We start from the raw sequence: 14,958 nt of genomic DNA on the forward strand, positions 1-14,958 counted from the left end.
CACAGAGAGACAGACAGGTACACAGAAAGACAGACAGGTACACAGAGAGACAGACAGGTACACAGAGAGACAGACAGGTACACAGAGAGACAGACAGGTACACAGAGAGACAGACACGTACACAGAGAGACAGACACGTACACACATAGAGACAGACACGTACACAGAGAGACAGACACGTACACAGAGAGACAGACAGGTACACAGAGAGACAGACAGATTTCAACGCGTGTGTAATAAAGTGGAAAATATTGTGAAAATAGCAGATCTACAAGCTCACAATGCCTCAAACTAAATGTAATGCCTATACAATTCCAAGGGCTTGTCAATGTGGGGGTTCAATTATTATGGGGGTCCCCAGTTCAAATATGATTATTTTGGGGTTCTCCAGTTCAAATATGATTATTTTGGGGGTCCCCAGTTCAAATTATTATTCTGGGGGGTCCCCAGTTCAAATCTGACTATTTTGGGGGGTCCCAAGTTCAAACATGACTATTTTAGGGGGTCCCCAGTTCAAATAATTTTATTTTCGGGGGTCCCCAGTTGAAATATGATTATTTTCGGGGGTCCTCAGTTCAAATAAAATCACACTGTGTGGAGACTTTAAGACATTCTGCCCCCTGGTGGTTGGACTCTAACACTTCACCCGACAGTGACGATCTTCTCTATTACATTTTAAATGTATCGAGACTTAATTTAGTCGACTAATTAGACTAAATAATGTACAACTGACTAAAATAGGACTAAAACTAAATGGTATGTTATTCAAAAGACTAAATCAGAATGTGTTGTCAAAATTAACACTGCATTAGTTTGTAGATCTGTGTGTGTGTGTGTGTGTGTGTGTGTGTGTGTGTGTGTGTGTGTGTGTGTGTGTGTGTGTGTGTGTGTGTGTGTGTGTGTGTGTGTGTGTGTGTGTGTGTGTGTGTGTGTGTGTGTGTGTGTCAGTGAATGATGTATTTAATGTGTACTGTGTTGTTTTCTCATCAGATTTCCAGCGTCTCACACTGGACACAAACACAGCACACTGTGACCTCTCTCTGTCTGAGGACAACAGGAAGGTCACACTGGGGTCACAGAGGTCAGGGGGTCAGCGTCCTCCTGATCATCCAGACAGGTTTGATGTCTGTAAACAGGTTCTGAGTTCACAGAGTGTGACTGGACGCTGTTCCTGGGAGGTAGAGTGCAGTGGAGAGGTTGGTATAGCAGTGGCTGACGGAACACACAGCAGGAAAGGAGGTGGTGACTGTTGTTTTGGATGGAATGAGAAGTCCTGGAGTCTGTACTGTTATAGTGGTGATGGTTATGGTTCCAGGTACTCTGTCAGACACAACGGACAGGAGACTGTCCTCCCTCTCAGAGCCTCTACAGGCTCCAACAGAGTATCAGTGTATGTGGACCGTCCCGCTGGGACTCTGTCCTTCTACACAGTGTGCTCTGACTCACTGAGACACCTGTACACCTTCCAGACCACGCCCACTGGACCTCTCTATGCTGGGTTCGGGTTATACCCCTCCTCCTCCTCCTACTCCTCCTCAGTGTGTCTGTGTGAGCAGAGATAGAGTCTCTATGTGAGGGTGACATCATCAGGTCGCCATGGTTACTCAACATGTTTGAGTGAGTGCAGGTTGTCATGGTTACCACCGTCGCCACGGGGTACCGGCCACCGGCCTAGTGTTACATCATGGACTCCATATTTGGGCATGAGTGACTCGCCATGACATCACGGTGACATCATCGTGATGATGTAATAATCAGAGCAGTGACATCACCATTACAGCTCAGCTACAGAATGAAGCTTCATTCCAATGACTAAAATGACTAAATTTGCTGTCAAAATAAAACAAAAGAACCAGTTTAAACATGTTAACCCTTTATATACACACTGGCTATTTGAAAACAGCAGATCTACAAGTTCACAATGCGTCGCCATGCATATTTAAAAAAATATATATATTTCAGAAAATGGTAACACAAAACTTGTGTGGGGGTCCCTGGGGGGTCCCTGTGGGGCTCTCTGTGGGTCCCTGGGGGGTCCCTGTGGGTTCCTGTGGGGTCCCTGTGGGGCTCCCTGTGGGGTCCCTGTGGGGGTCCCTGTAGGGTCCCTGTGGGGGCCCCTGGGGGGTCCCTGTGGGGCTCCTGTGGGGGTCCCTGTGGGGTCCCTGTGGGGGTGCCTGGCACAACTATGTTCACATGACGTTTGACCTGGTAAACGGGGAGAGTCTTTGACCCGGTAGACAGGGAGAGTCTTTGACCTTTGACCTGGTAGACGGGGAGAGTCTTTGACCTTTGACCTGGTAGACGGGGAGAGTATTTGACCATTGACCTGGTAGACGGGGAGAGTCTTTGACCTTTGACCTGGTAGACGGGGAGAGTCTTTGACCTTTGACCTGGTAGACGGGGAGAGTCTTTGACCTTTGACCTGGTAGACGGGGAGAGTCTTTGACCTTCTGAAGCATCATCTGAGTAACTGCTGGGTCTCAGTGTGGAGGCTGCAGCAGAGCTCAGTGTGGAGGCTGCAGCAGAGCTCAGTGTGGAGGCTGCAGCAGAGCTCAGTGTGGAGGCTGCAGCAGAGCAGGTTGTTTCTGGACTTCACCTTCGCTGCCGTTCCCTCTTAGGTGTTCCTTGAAGGACAGGGTTCTGTCGAGGGTCACACCGAGGTGGGTTGGATTAGAGGCAGCTTTATCTTGAGTCCACTCAGATGATGTTCAGTTCTCTGGCAGCTTTAGCGTTGTGGAGATGGAATACGCTGGAAACTGGTTTTGTTGGGCTTGGTTTTAGGCGCCAGGTTTTGCAGAACTGGTCCAGTTTTGTAAAGGTCTTCGGTGAGCACCTGTTCCGGTTGGTCAAGGTCTGGTGGTTTGGAATGCCAGACAGATGTCGTCTGCATAGAGGAATGTTGCAGGATTTGGTGGATGGTGGGTCGTTTTGTGTAGAGGTTGAACAGGGTTGGAGCTCTAGAACTGAGCCCTGCGGGACTCCATTTATATGTGTTCTCCGTGCGCTCGTGTTCTGTCCGAGGTGAACTCTGAACCTCCGGTTGGTCAGCAGAGCTTGAATTACTGCCGTTGTCCAGCAGGGAGCGTCCTTTGTTTCACTATGAGGTCTTTGTGAGTTTCACTATGAGGTCTTTGTACCAGACGGTATCATAGACAGATGTGAGGTGTATGACACCCCCCCCCCCCCCACACACACACACACACACACACAGCTCCACTGCCATCTAGACCAACTCCCACCAGCTGACTTCACCGTCCAACCAGCCTGGAGAAAGGAAAGGGAGTCCAAGGAGGTCCCAAACAAACACCTGGGCCCTTTCTGAAACCAGTCCCTTGACTTGAAGTGCTCTCAGGAGGTTCCCTCGTCAGAAAGTGCCCCTCCAGCTGAAACAAGTTCCCTTGATTAGGGTGCTGGGTATAAAAAAACTGTTTGGAAATACACTCGCCCTCCTTGTGCAGAAACAGGAAACAGACACCATTCGTTGCCATGGTTACCAATCATCACGCAATTGTGTTACCTGTTATTTTGTTTGTACAGTTATATTGCATTGAATCGTGTATGTTTGTGACATGTGGATTTCATTAATATGGAAAAAGGAAATACAGCGTGACTGTCAAAAATGACATTGTCATATACATCCATGGTGTTTATAAATCATTGTGTTAAAAATTGTTGTGTGGTTTCATAACTTTCATTTATAGTTTTTTCACGGTGGGGTAAATAAAGAGCCCTTGTGAACATCAGTTGGAGCATTGTCTATTCTGCATCAGATGACGATTGTTTAGGAGGAGTTTAATTATCATTTATTTGTGGTGGTTCTTACATTTGTAGGTCGCGGTTTCCATGCGGACAGAGAGCAGGGCTGCACAAGGCAATCGAGTCTAGATCGGCACAGACTCGTTCTTGAGGGCTTTATAAGCCACTTCCACTCAAGGCTGCTTCACAGGAAATTTTGCAGAGTCAATTTTACTCAATTTGAGTAAAATTTTACTCCCAAAAAGATAGTATTTGGTCCCAGTCCAAATAGAGTAAAATTTACTCTGGTCACAGAGTTAGATTTTCAGAGTTATTTCTACTCTATTTAGAGTTTACATTTAACTCCACTCCATGACATTTTACTCCATTTAGCATAAGTAGGAAACAACTCCAACACCATTTTACTCTGTATGAGAGTAGTAATTCCTCAATATAGAGCTGTATTTTAATCAATACAGAGTCATATTTCACTCAATATAGAGCTGTATTTTACCCAATACAGAGTAATATTTCACTCAATATAGAGCTGTATTTTAATCAATACAGAGTAATATTTCACTCAATATAGAGCTGTATTTTAATCAATACAGAGTAATATTTCACTCAATACAGAGCTATATTTCACTCAATATAGAGCTATATTTTAATCAATACAGAGTAATATTTCACTCAATACAGAGCTGTATTTTAATCAATACAGAGTTATATTTCACTCAATATAGAGCTGTATTTCACCCAATACAGAGTAATATTTCACTCAATATAGAGCTGTATTTTAATCAATACAGAGTAATATTTCACTCAATATAGAGCTGTATTTTAATCAATACAGAGTAATATTTCACTCAATACAGAGTAATATTTCACTCAATACAGAGCTGTATTTTAATCAATACAGAGTTATATTTCACTCAATATAGAATCCGATTTCACTCAATATAGATTAAATTAACTCATTAATAAAATAAAAAAGGTCAATCAGAAATTAGTATTCAACATTGCAATTTTATTTTTCTTACACATGTGCAAATTAATAACTGAACACTTGATACAACCACATACAATACTGTTCCATTAGAACTTGAAAAATAAAATACAATAAAACATTTTGGCCTCTAAAGTGACAGCAGCATCTGTATAAAACTTTGGCATCTTGTTACACATACATATAGTTAACCCAAAAAATTACTTTATATCATGGATTGAATTCATGGAGATGTTTGTCGCATTACTGAGCCAATAACTGGATGACCGGTGGAGTCTCCAGGAGACACAACCGACTGAGACCTCAACCATCTGAGACCTCATCTCTTTAACCCTGAGATTCACCTTAGTGTTAGCAGCATCAATTTAGTAAACAGCGGTTTGCAAGAAGTTGTAAACATTGGCCAGATCCCTGGACAAAATTAGCTTCGATTCACAATTAAGTATTTGTGAAGTCTCTTTAATACTCCACCGGTCATTAAATTATTGGCTCAGGAATGTGTGAGAGAAAACAATATGTAACAGAGTTGGATCAAAGATGACGGCCTATTAAAGACATGGATCAATAGATGATCGATAGAACAAAATAGACATGGTGGCATTTGGCCCTCCAGGGAGAAAAAATAAAGTGTGTGTGTGTGTGTTTGAGTATTTATCATTAATGGAAAACTGCAATAATGAATTAAGAGTACATAAGACAGAGCAGTAAATGAGCTTGAATTTCCATGAGGGGGGGGGGGGGGGGGTGCACACTGCACAGGACTGTTAATGATTGTATCAATATTGGGAGGGGAGGGGAGGGGGGGGGGAGCAACAAACATCTCCATGAATTCAAGGCTCCATGGGGTGAGTAATCGATGGGACAAGTTCAAGTCAGAGGGTGACCATCCCTTTAAACACAAAATAAAAACAAAAATACAATATTGCAACCAGGGATGCACACTATCACACCATCAGTATCTGCAGATAAAGGCTTTAATATATTGCAATAGCCATGTACACCCAATTGGTGGGCCATCACAAATAGGATGCATAATGTGCTCTTTGAAATTGGGTGGAAAGCATTGTGCATTAATTGTATCAGCGAAAGGAGAAAAAAGAAAAGAACTGAATTTTGGTTATGGGCAAAATAATAATAGTGTTCATCCCCAGTGCAATAGTTCAAGCGCTTAGTGATTCTCTTTTTTCACAGGAAACTATATGGAACAATAAATGAACTTGAATCGTCATTACTATATGACATCTGCATATCGAATGCTTTGGAACACAACAGCTCTTTGACGTCAACTACATGAGGGCCATCTACATGAGGTGCCAAAGAAATGAGAACAACCAGGCTGACCACATTTAAGACGAAGTCTCTTTCCTGAGCAAAGTCCGTGGATCAACTTCAAGTGCTTAATTAGTGCATTGGCATTCGCCTGAGGGCCTTTGCAAATAAAACAAAACATCTCAGTATCAAATTAGTGCAGCATCAGAGCCCTCAAATAATATCTTCTCAGTATAGAGCGTCGCCCCCTACCATGGCCCAGGAAATGATTCTTCGTTCATTTTCCTCAAACATTTCAGAAAGTATTTATTTAAAGACGTTTACGCCGCGGACAAAGCCAACTCGAGTCGTGACAAATCATGACAACAAAAGGTTGTCTTTTTGTGTTGCTTTTCTTCTTTGCAATTATTTTTTTGGTCCAAAATATTGTTTGAGTTGTCACGACTCGAGTTGGCTTTGTCCGCGGCGTAACCGTCTTTAAATAAATACTTTTTGAAATGTCTATGGGAAAAATGCATTGGGATTAATTTCCTGGGCCATGGTAGGGGGTGGGACTACGACGCTCTATAGCATCAGAGCCCTCAAAACATAAGCATCTCAAAGTCAGTGCAGCATCCGAGCCCTCATCTCTTTGACCCTGGGATTGACCTTGGTGGTTGCGGCATCAATCTGGTAAACAGTGGTTTGCACAAAGTTGTACACGTTGGCCAGGTCCCTGTTGTACGAGGCACTGAAGACGAAATGAGCTTTAAAAAGCTCATCGAAAGAGGCAATAGAATCTGGTGACTTACAAGGGATTGCGTGTTTGTCAATCACAACGAAGTATTTGTGTATCGCACTCTTCTGGGTCCCCACAGCAAGTAGATAGGGTTGAAGGCTCTCTGTGATGCTGTCCAGATGCCCCTCGACACTGGTCCCAGTCTGTGACGACAAGAGAACTTAATTAGTCTCGCTATTAATATTAGTCACGGTTTGCAAACAGTTTAGAGCCCAACTGTTATGGGATATCCAACAGAATCACTTATTGGCACAAAATGCAAGATGCTCAGCGATTTACAATAAGCAAAACCCAAAACATAATACTATCTAAATTGTCATTGAGGGTAGGCAAGTGCTACGTTAAGTGCTATGGGCTGGAGTCTGAAGAGGTTAGCCTTACCTTGATGAACTTCACCAGGTGGTCAATGGCCTGTCTGGCCGACAGCTTTCCGGGTCTCTTGTTTTTGCCTTGTGGTGAAGGTGGCATGAGGTGGATCATGAGCAAGATGGAGGACATCTCACTGTTCCATCCTGAAAATACAAGAAAAAGAAAAATCCAATTTTTACTAAAATCGGTTTACATTTTGGTTTCAAAACCAATTCCCTCTTCCATATTCCTTTAATTCCAGCGTACCATTTTCCAGTTGTTCCGTTGTGGATTCAGCGTTATGAAGCAGATCTTGAAGGTCGGCTGTCTGGGTGAGGCCACGGCTTTCTTTCAGGACTTTCTGCATGTAGAAAGTAGGCCACTTCTCCAAGAACTTTGCAGAGATGTCATCACCAAACATCAGACTGAAATCCCTCTCTATCTGCAGATGGAATACAGACAACATGGTTGAAAAAAAAATATGAATAGATATATTAACCCTTGGGCTGCCACTCCCCCAAAAAGCCCTTTTGTGACATATATTCATATTTTTAAATCATCATTTTAATGCCTAAAGAAAAATCCGCGATTTACACACTATATCTCATTCTGACGGGGCAAGACGATAGTATTGGGACAATCAGACCTGATGGTGGCGGTAACGTCACCATTGTGCCGATTCTGACCAAAAGGAGCGAGTGAACGATGACCACATCCGGTTAGGATCAAAATATCCGGCAGTAGCTTTGCTAGTGTGCCACAATGGAAGATGTCCGGAATGCTAAGCTATCATCGTCTTTTTCATAACTAAGTCAAATTAAGCTCTAATCAAGCCCAAAACATCGCATTTTACGCAGCGATGCATGCGCAATCATGCGCGTGCGTGATCGACCATGCACGCGCGGATTTCGGCCGGTTTTAGGAACATTACATCGGACGTTAGCCAAATTAGCCAAAAAATGCTAAATTTTGCTACATTAAGGTCCCGATTAGGCTCCCGATTGACAGGCCGTCAATTCCGTCAACGGTAGATCTGGATTTATTGATTAAATCCGTCAATTCCGTCAACGGGAGTCCAAGGGTTTTAATAGGTGCACCCTATGACCAGGGATGTGATCTGTTTAACCCATTCAGGACAGGAACCCTTTGTGTTTTAAGCATTATGTTATACTTTAGCTAGTGAAAAATAGCAAATCTGCAAGCTCATAGCACATCACTGAGTGCCGCGCTACGAGCTTGTAGATCTGCTATTTCTTTTTTAATTGTGAAAATGTGGCGCAAACCTTTGAATATATATTCTTTGAGAGTGTTTTTAATTCAAATCTTTGCTTCTGGGGAGGCCCTGGAACAACATATTTTCAAATGGGGGTCGGCAGCCAAATACAACTGAACTGATGTAGAGAAGCTATTTATTTACTTTTTAATCGGCTTCAGGTCTAAATGGGTTAGTTATTTTTCATTTCAGTTTTACTTTAAGGCAAGGCAGTTAAAGAGCCACATACCATTCCTGCGATGTCAAGAAATCTTGGAAAGGTGGTGAATATTTCAGAGGACTTCACTGGATCATGAACCATTGCTTGGCGATGGGTGAATGTCTGTTTCATCTTCTCCTTGATGATTGCTTCATCAGTTGTATGCTTCATCAGTGCGATGGCCTCACGACACTGGGTTTCTGTGGTTAGCTGGTTTTCCTCACTGAAGGGGGATCTGTCGCCAGCATCTGGACCACCTGTAACAGTGTTGAAACCACACATACTGCTGCAATACTTTCCAGTGATATTTACTATAAGGATGCATCTAGATGTTTGCCCACTGTCAGGACCCAAACTAGTGAAAACAAAACATCTAAAAACTCACAGCATGTCACGCCACGTTGAGCTTGTAGATCAGCTATTTTCACTACTTTATAAACACTTATCTTCTAATTTATGGAATTACTAAAATCACACCAGAGGGCCACTCTTGTTTATTTGCCACCACTGTAGCAAAAATGCACTGTGCACATTAAAAAGGAATTTAACATGTGAATTCTAACTACAATCAAAATCACTTACCAGTCAGTGGCTGAATGTTTCTGGTTCTCTTTTGTCCATCTGATGCATCTTTTTGAAGTGTTTTAACTCTCCATGCCAGAAACCCACTCCCATCTACTGGATTGTAAAACTGCTCCTAACAAATAAAATAAGAAAGTGTTTAATTTTCTCCTTAAAACTAAACATGTCCTTCATGGAGAATTGCTAAAATCAAGGTCAAAAGGTCTGGCATCTGCAGTGCTGAACTAGGAGAAAGCTCAGCATACAGAAATGTTAAATAATATTTTGTTGAAAACGCAGTCCTATTTTGAGCAATTTCAGAAGTGAGGAGTAAAGAGTTTAGACTTGTTTTATCTACTTACATAGCCCAAATTGCCCTGTGGGTCTGCCAGATAAGGGAACAATGCAGTGATGCCCTTTGCATATTCCTCTTTGATACGCCTTGAAGGACTCATCCTATAGTGCATGCACACACACACACACACACACACACACACACACACACACACACACACACACACACACACACACACACACACACACACACACACACACACACACACACACACACACACACACACACACCACACACACACACACACACACACGAGATCCAAACAAAAGTATATTTGTGCCGATGCCTTCTGCATATATTGGGTGCTTATGTTTATATGCAGTGAACATACCCATGTTCACTTGCCATGTTTGCCACTAGTATCTTCACCAGGTCACGTCTCCTAGGATCTGTAATGCTTTTGGTCCGAGCATACTCGTTCATGATCCCTCCCCTCCTGGTTTGTCCTTCAGAATCCTTTCAATCATCTAAGTGGGAGGAGACAAATGAGGGGGGGGGGGGGGGGGGGGGGGGGGGGGGGGGGGGGGGGGGGGGGGGCGGGGGGGGTGGCACGTAATATTTTTAAGCACTAGCGCAACAGGCCACCAAGGCCCTACATTCGGTGACCAAGTATAGTTACAGTGACAAAAATGTAAACCATGCCCCCATCCCGTGACTCAGTTGCTCAGCTGAGAGACAATATTTCCACCTCGCTCAGGTGGGTGTGGGGGCTAGAGAAACGGGCAACTGGCATGAGAGTGGCCACCCTTATCAGAATCACCATCTCAATTTCAAACAGTCATCTGCAAAGCTTACCTGAGCGAGACGAGTCTGGTCAGCTCTGTTGCTTTGGGCAGGACTCGGCTGCAAAATGATGGTGTCATCAGAGTCCCCTTCATTTTCTGCACTGGAGCTGAGAAAGGAGCTGCTGCAGCTGGCAATGGAGTGCCTTGGAGTGGGGCTCACTGAATCTAGCAGTCATGTTGACATAACAGGTGTGATAATAATAACATGTGAGAGGGGATCGTTTGTGACAAGTGTAATGTAAAAAGATCACGTTGGATTAGGATGGATCCACACACAAAGCTAGTTCTTCCTCAGATGCTAAGAACAAAAATACATGACATTTTAGGTTAGCCAGGACTGTGTGGAAGTAAATAACTCACCTTCAAGATCTGGGCCTAAACGCACCTCAAGCACACCCAGGTCTGGTTTCTTTACAAGAAACTCAAACGCCTCCTCATCAACTTCCGTGTTCAAGTCATCATAGACTTTTAAATCTAAAATAGGAATTTCAAATTTCCTGGAAACTGTGAAGACATAACAAGATTGATCAGAATCAGACTTTGTCATTGTTACAGGTACAAGTACAACAAAATTGTGTTTGTGCTGAGAGTGCGCAGGCCGCAGCAACTTGGGTCACGCTGCCACATAAATCTGTTGTGCAATTTATTCGATTTTTATTAAAGGTCACGCATCTGTGTCACTTGAACCACTTTAACCATTATTTTAAAAATAGCTATTAAAAATATAGCTTTTCAAAATTAGCAGATATACAAGATCATAGCACACCACTGAGTGCTGTGCTGTGAGCTTGTAGACCTGCCATTTTAGAAAAATTTACATTTGTGCAAATCTTTGAATATATATATATATATTTTTTGAAAGCAAACATTTGTAACTCAAATCTTTCTCAAGGTCTCTGGAACAACATATTTATAGATGGGGGTCTGCAGTCAAAATACATATATATATTTTTTAAAAGCACCATTAATATAGAAACATATGACTCCCAAAGGCCCTATGCTGTTGCATAGGGCATGCCATTGTGAAATTTGTTTCACTCACCAGACTCCAAAAATGATTTGAAGGTCAGTTGCCCTTCGTAGCAAATGTACTTCTGTCGGTCTCTACACTTGACCCTTACAGCCTGCATCCTTTAAGACAAATAAATAATAAGAGTTACTATGATGATAGTGGTCTTCAACCCATTTCATATGAAGGCCCATTATTCTTTCAGCTTTTGAGCCCTGGACCACCATTTCATGAGATTTAGCCTCTCAGACCCAACCCATTGATCAAAAATAATTCTACATTCTCGAAATTATGATGTATACTTGTAAATTAAGTAATGCAGGTGTTTAACAATAATTGAACTCTTGCGTGTAAAATGAAACCTCAGGAGTTAAAGAAATATCTATATGGGTCCAGAGTTAAAGATCTATAAGGGTCCATTTGGTTTACCAACTCTCCATCATTTAGCTGGGGACCACCTGGAACCCCCTCAAGGACGACTGGTGGTCCCCGGACCACTGGTTGAAAACCACCGAGTAGTAAAAAACATCGAGTAGTGTTACAAATAGAAACCATTAAAAAAAACATCTACAGGTCGGCTCGACACCAATTTGCATGTGCATCTAGCTAAATCCTGTTTGAAAGATGGGTAAAGTCTCTTTCAACTCACATACCTAACGTTATGGTGTTGATGACGCCGCGACAGCACACGTCTATTACGAATCCCCCCCACACCCCATCTCTGAGCTGCTATTGAAAGAATGCGTGTGGAACCAGTTTCATTTGAGTTCGCCTCGTACACTAACCATTCAACCAAGCTTTTGTTGTGCTAGCAAAGCATAGTGTCACTGTGCTACTGGTTAGGGTAATAGGGTGTGCGACCGTGAAAGGTCTGGGCGGAAACCAGTGAACCACTTTGGTTCCACATTAAGAGTCGATCCACAAACACAATAAAATATACATTTCAAATATAAAGTGCTTTACCCCTGAGCCACGGATGTTACAGTACTGCAAGGTCCCACACAAATATCCCTATCGTCCGTATTGTGCAATAAAAAACATTTTAATCCAATCGTTGGCCATTTCCTCATAGAGTTGTAATGTATCAGGGTGCAGTACACATCGGAACCGATAGGTTGACGTAGTTGAAATCATAGGGGAAACCCCGGAGAAAAATGCCCACCGATCGGATTAAAATGCTTTTTATAAGACAATACGGAATATACGAGTCATTCTGTGGGCCCAAACAGAATTGTAACATCCATGGGGTAAGCACTAAGCACTTTATATTTGAAATCTGAGCGTGTATGTAGATGTACGGCCGGGGAAATATGGAGAACAAGCAAAATCAAAATTACTCTGTTCAGAGTCAAACACACGTGTGTCTCGCCACTATCTCAGCAAAGTCTGCTATTGTAACATAATTGTTCCGTCTCCTGTACTATGTCTACTTGTCTTGTTGCATATTGTATCGATGTCAGTTTGTTTGGATAGTTTTATGACCAAGCATGCATGCTCACGGACTACAGAATGGAAATAAGCTTCTCGGCCCCTTCACATGAATGTGAAAACCGACATGTTTGTTAATGTGAACCGTCCCTCCCTGGTAAATACATTAATGAATAAACATGATATAGCAATACTGTTCATAATGTAATACTCGTGTTGCACCGACGTACATGCAGTTAATACGTTAAGCTATTAATTAAAGGTTGTTTAATTAATAGCTTGCTGATAACGTAGCGTTAGCTATTTGCTAACATCCATGGCTAAGTAGCTGCAGCCAGCTGTAATGTTGCAAATCAGTTACAAACATTGCCGTTTACTAAGTAAAACAATAATAATCTTACCTGGTGTTTGATCCATCCACGTGAAGAAAAGTCTTCAATTAAATCCACTCCAATATCGCTGCCTACTGCTCTTAAGTTTATAGTACTAAAGTTTGTAATATATTGTGCGGGGGATCCGGAGAAGTGCCCACTGCCTACTAGAGCAAAATGGTGCCTTCAGGATTCAAAAACCTTGGCATAGTAGGCGTGGCCATGCTGTATTACTCCAATAGAAATTCTTCTGGAATTTTGCTCTCACTCTATTGGTCACAGGAGAAGAATATTCCTCCAAAGGAGTAGATATTACTATTTGAGAGGAAATTAATTACTCTATAATAATTACTCTGGGAAAAATACTCCAGAGATTTTCCTGTGTTTCGGACGACACTTAATATGGCGCAGCCTCGCGTGAACGCGCATATCGAGGGCAAGTGTGTAGAGCGAGTGGCGAGGAGCTGGTTTCAGAAAGGGGGCTGGTGTCAGACCCCAACCAACAGGACCCTGGCACCACCCTCAATAGATTCATAGATCCAACCAACAGGACCCTGGCTCCACCCTCAATAGATTCATAGATCCATGCAACAGGTCCCTGGCACCACCCTCAATAGATTCATAGATCCAACCAACAGGACCCTGGCACCACCCTCAATAGATACATAGATCCAACCAACAGGTCCCTGGCACCACCCTCAATAGATTCATAGATCCATGCAACAGGTCCCTGGCAACACCCTCAATAGATTCATAGATCCATGCAACATGTCCCTGTTCACTCTCTCTGCTCTCCTATATTAAATGTATATCATTTTATCACAACAATGTACAATCTGGAATCCATTCCTTACAATACATTTCACCAATGTGTTTGTAAAGGTGTCTAGTAACAAACAAATGTGTAAAACAAAAGCTTCGTCATTTGGGTTAATATTGACTGTAGAAAAGTAATGGTTTTCCTCTAATGACTGTAACTGATTTATGAACGGCAGTAATGCCCGATGTCCTCAGACACTTTCATTAGTGTTCAATCTTTGTATAATATTTGTATATTTGTATATTTGATATTTTTATATATTGGCCAAATGTATTGACATTGTTAATAGATACTGATATCTTTTATCTATCCAGTCTGTAATCACACCTTGGGTGTGACTGTGAGGTGATGATTAGTGATGGTGTGCACCTGCACAACGTCACCACTCCTTCAAAAGAGACTTGACTCCCACAACTCCTCACACTGAAGAAGGCTGTTCGCCCAAACGTTTGTCCCCATGAAATAGAGAAATAAACCTGCTTGAATGTGTTTCTTGGTGTGTGAGACCTCTCTACTTTTTATGATGTTGATTTAAGCTGGCAACGCACCATAAGTCAGAGCACGGTGATCACAAGAACGTTTTCTAAAACAAATTCTTGCAATGATTTCAATGTGTTTGTAAAGGTGTCTAGTAACAAACTAACGTGTAAAACAAATTATTGCAATGATTTCAGAATCATGAGAAAAGGTTGACTAGACTTCATGTCTGCTCTCCTACTGCTGTGAACATGTTGTTGACTAGACTTCATGTCTGCTCTCCTACTGCTGTGAACATGTTGTTGATTAGACTTCATGTCTGCTCTCCTACTGCTGTGAACATGTTGTTGACTAGACTTCATGTCTGCTCTCCTACTGCTGTGAACATGTTGTTGACTAGACTTCATGTCTGCTCTCCTACTGCTGTGAACATGTTGTTGACTAGACTTCATGTCTGCTCTCCTACTGCTGTGAACATGTTGTTGACTAGACTTCATGTCTGCTCTCCTACTGCTGTGAACATGTTGTTGACTAGACTTCATGT

General features: G+C 42.4%; 2 protein-coding genes and 1 long non-coding RNA gene across 3 annotated transcripts in view; 2 read left to right on the plus strand and 1 right to left on the minus strand.

Moving 5' to 3' along the window:
- LOC306917799 (protein NLRC3-like) overlaps positions 1 to 1,984 on the plus strand; it is a 49,930-nt gene extending 47,946 nt beyond the window's left edge. The window contains exon 10 of the mRNA XM_079530704.1: positions 991 to 1,984. Within this exon, the coding sequence (XP_079386830.1) occupies positions 991 to 1,562 (572 nt within the window). The 3' untranslated portion in view covers positions 1,563 to 1,984. The remainder of the gene's footprint in view (positions 1 to 990) is intronic.
- A 4,481-nt stretch (positions 1,985 to 6,465) lies between these two features.
- LOC306917790 (uncharacterized protein) lies at positions 6,466 to 7,602 on the minus strand (the record flags this gene model as incomplete). The annotated part of the gene is made up of 3 exons (XM_079530696.1): positions 6,466 to 6,931; positions 7,170 to 7,300; positions 7,404 to 7,602. 3 exons carry the CDS (start codon positions 7,600 to 7,602, stop codon positions 6,614 to 6,616), a joined length of 648 nt encoding a protein of 215 aa, XP_079386822.1. The 3' UTR covers positions 6,466 to 6,613.
- Positions 7,603 to 13,618: 6,016 nt separating this feature from the next.
- Positions 13,619 to 14,593, plus strand: LOC306917800. Its single transcript, XR_013789244.1, has 2 exons — positions 13,619 to 13,887; positions 14,069 to 14,593. It is a non-coding gene; the product is annotated as an uncharacterized lncRNA (long non-coding RNA).
- Positions 14,594 to 14,958: the final 365 nt, after the last annotated feature.

This window comes from Electrona antarctica (genome assembly GCF_951216825.1).
Source record: "Electrona antarctica genome assembly, contig: scaffold_61, whole genome shotgun sequence".
NCBI classification, from domain to species: Eukaryota; Metazoa; Chordata; class Actinopteri; order Myctophiformes; family Myctophidae; genus Electrona; species Electrona antarctica.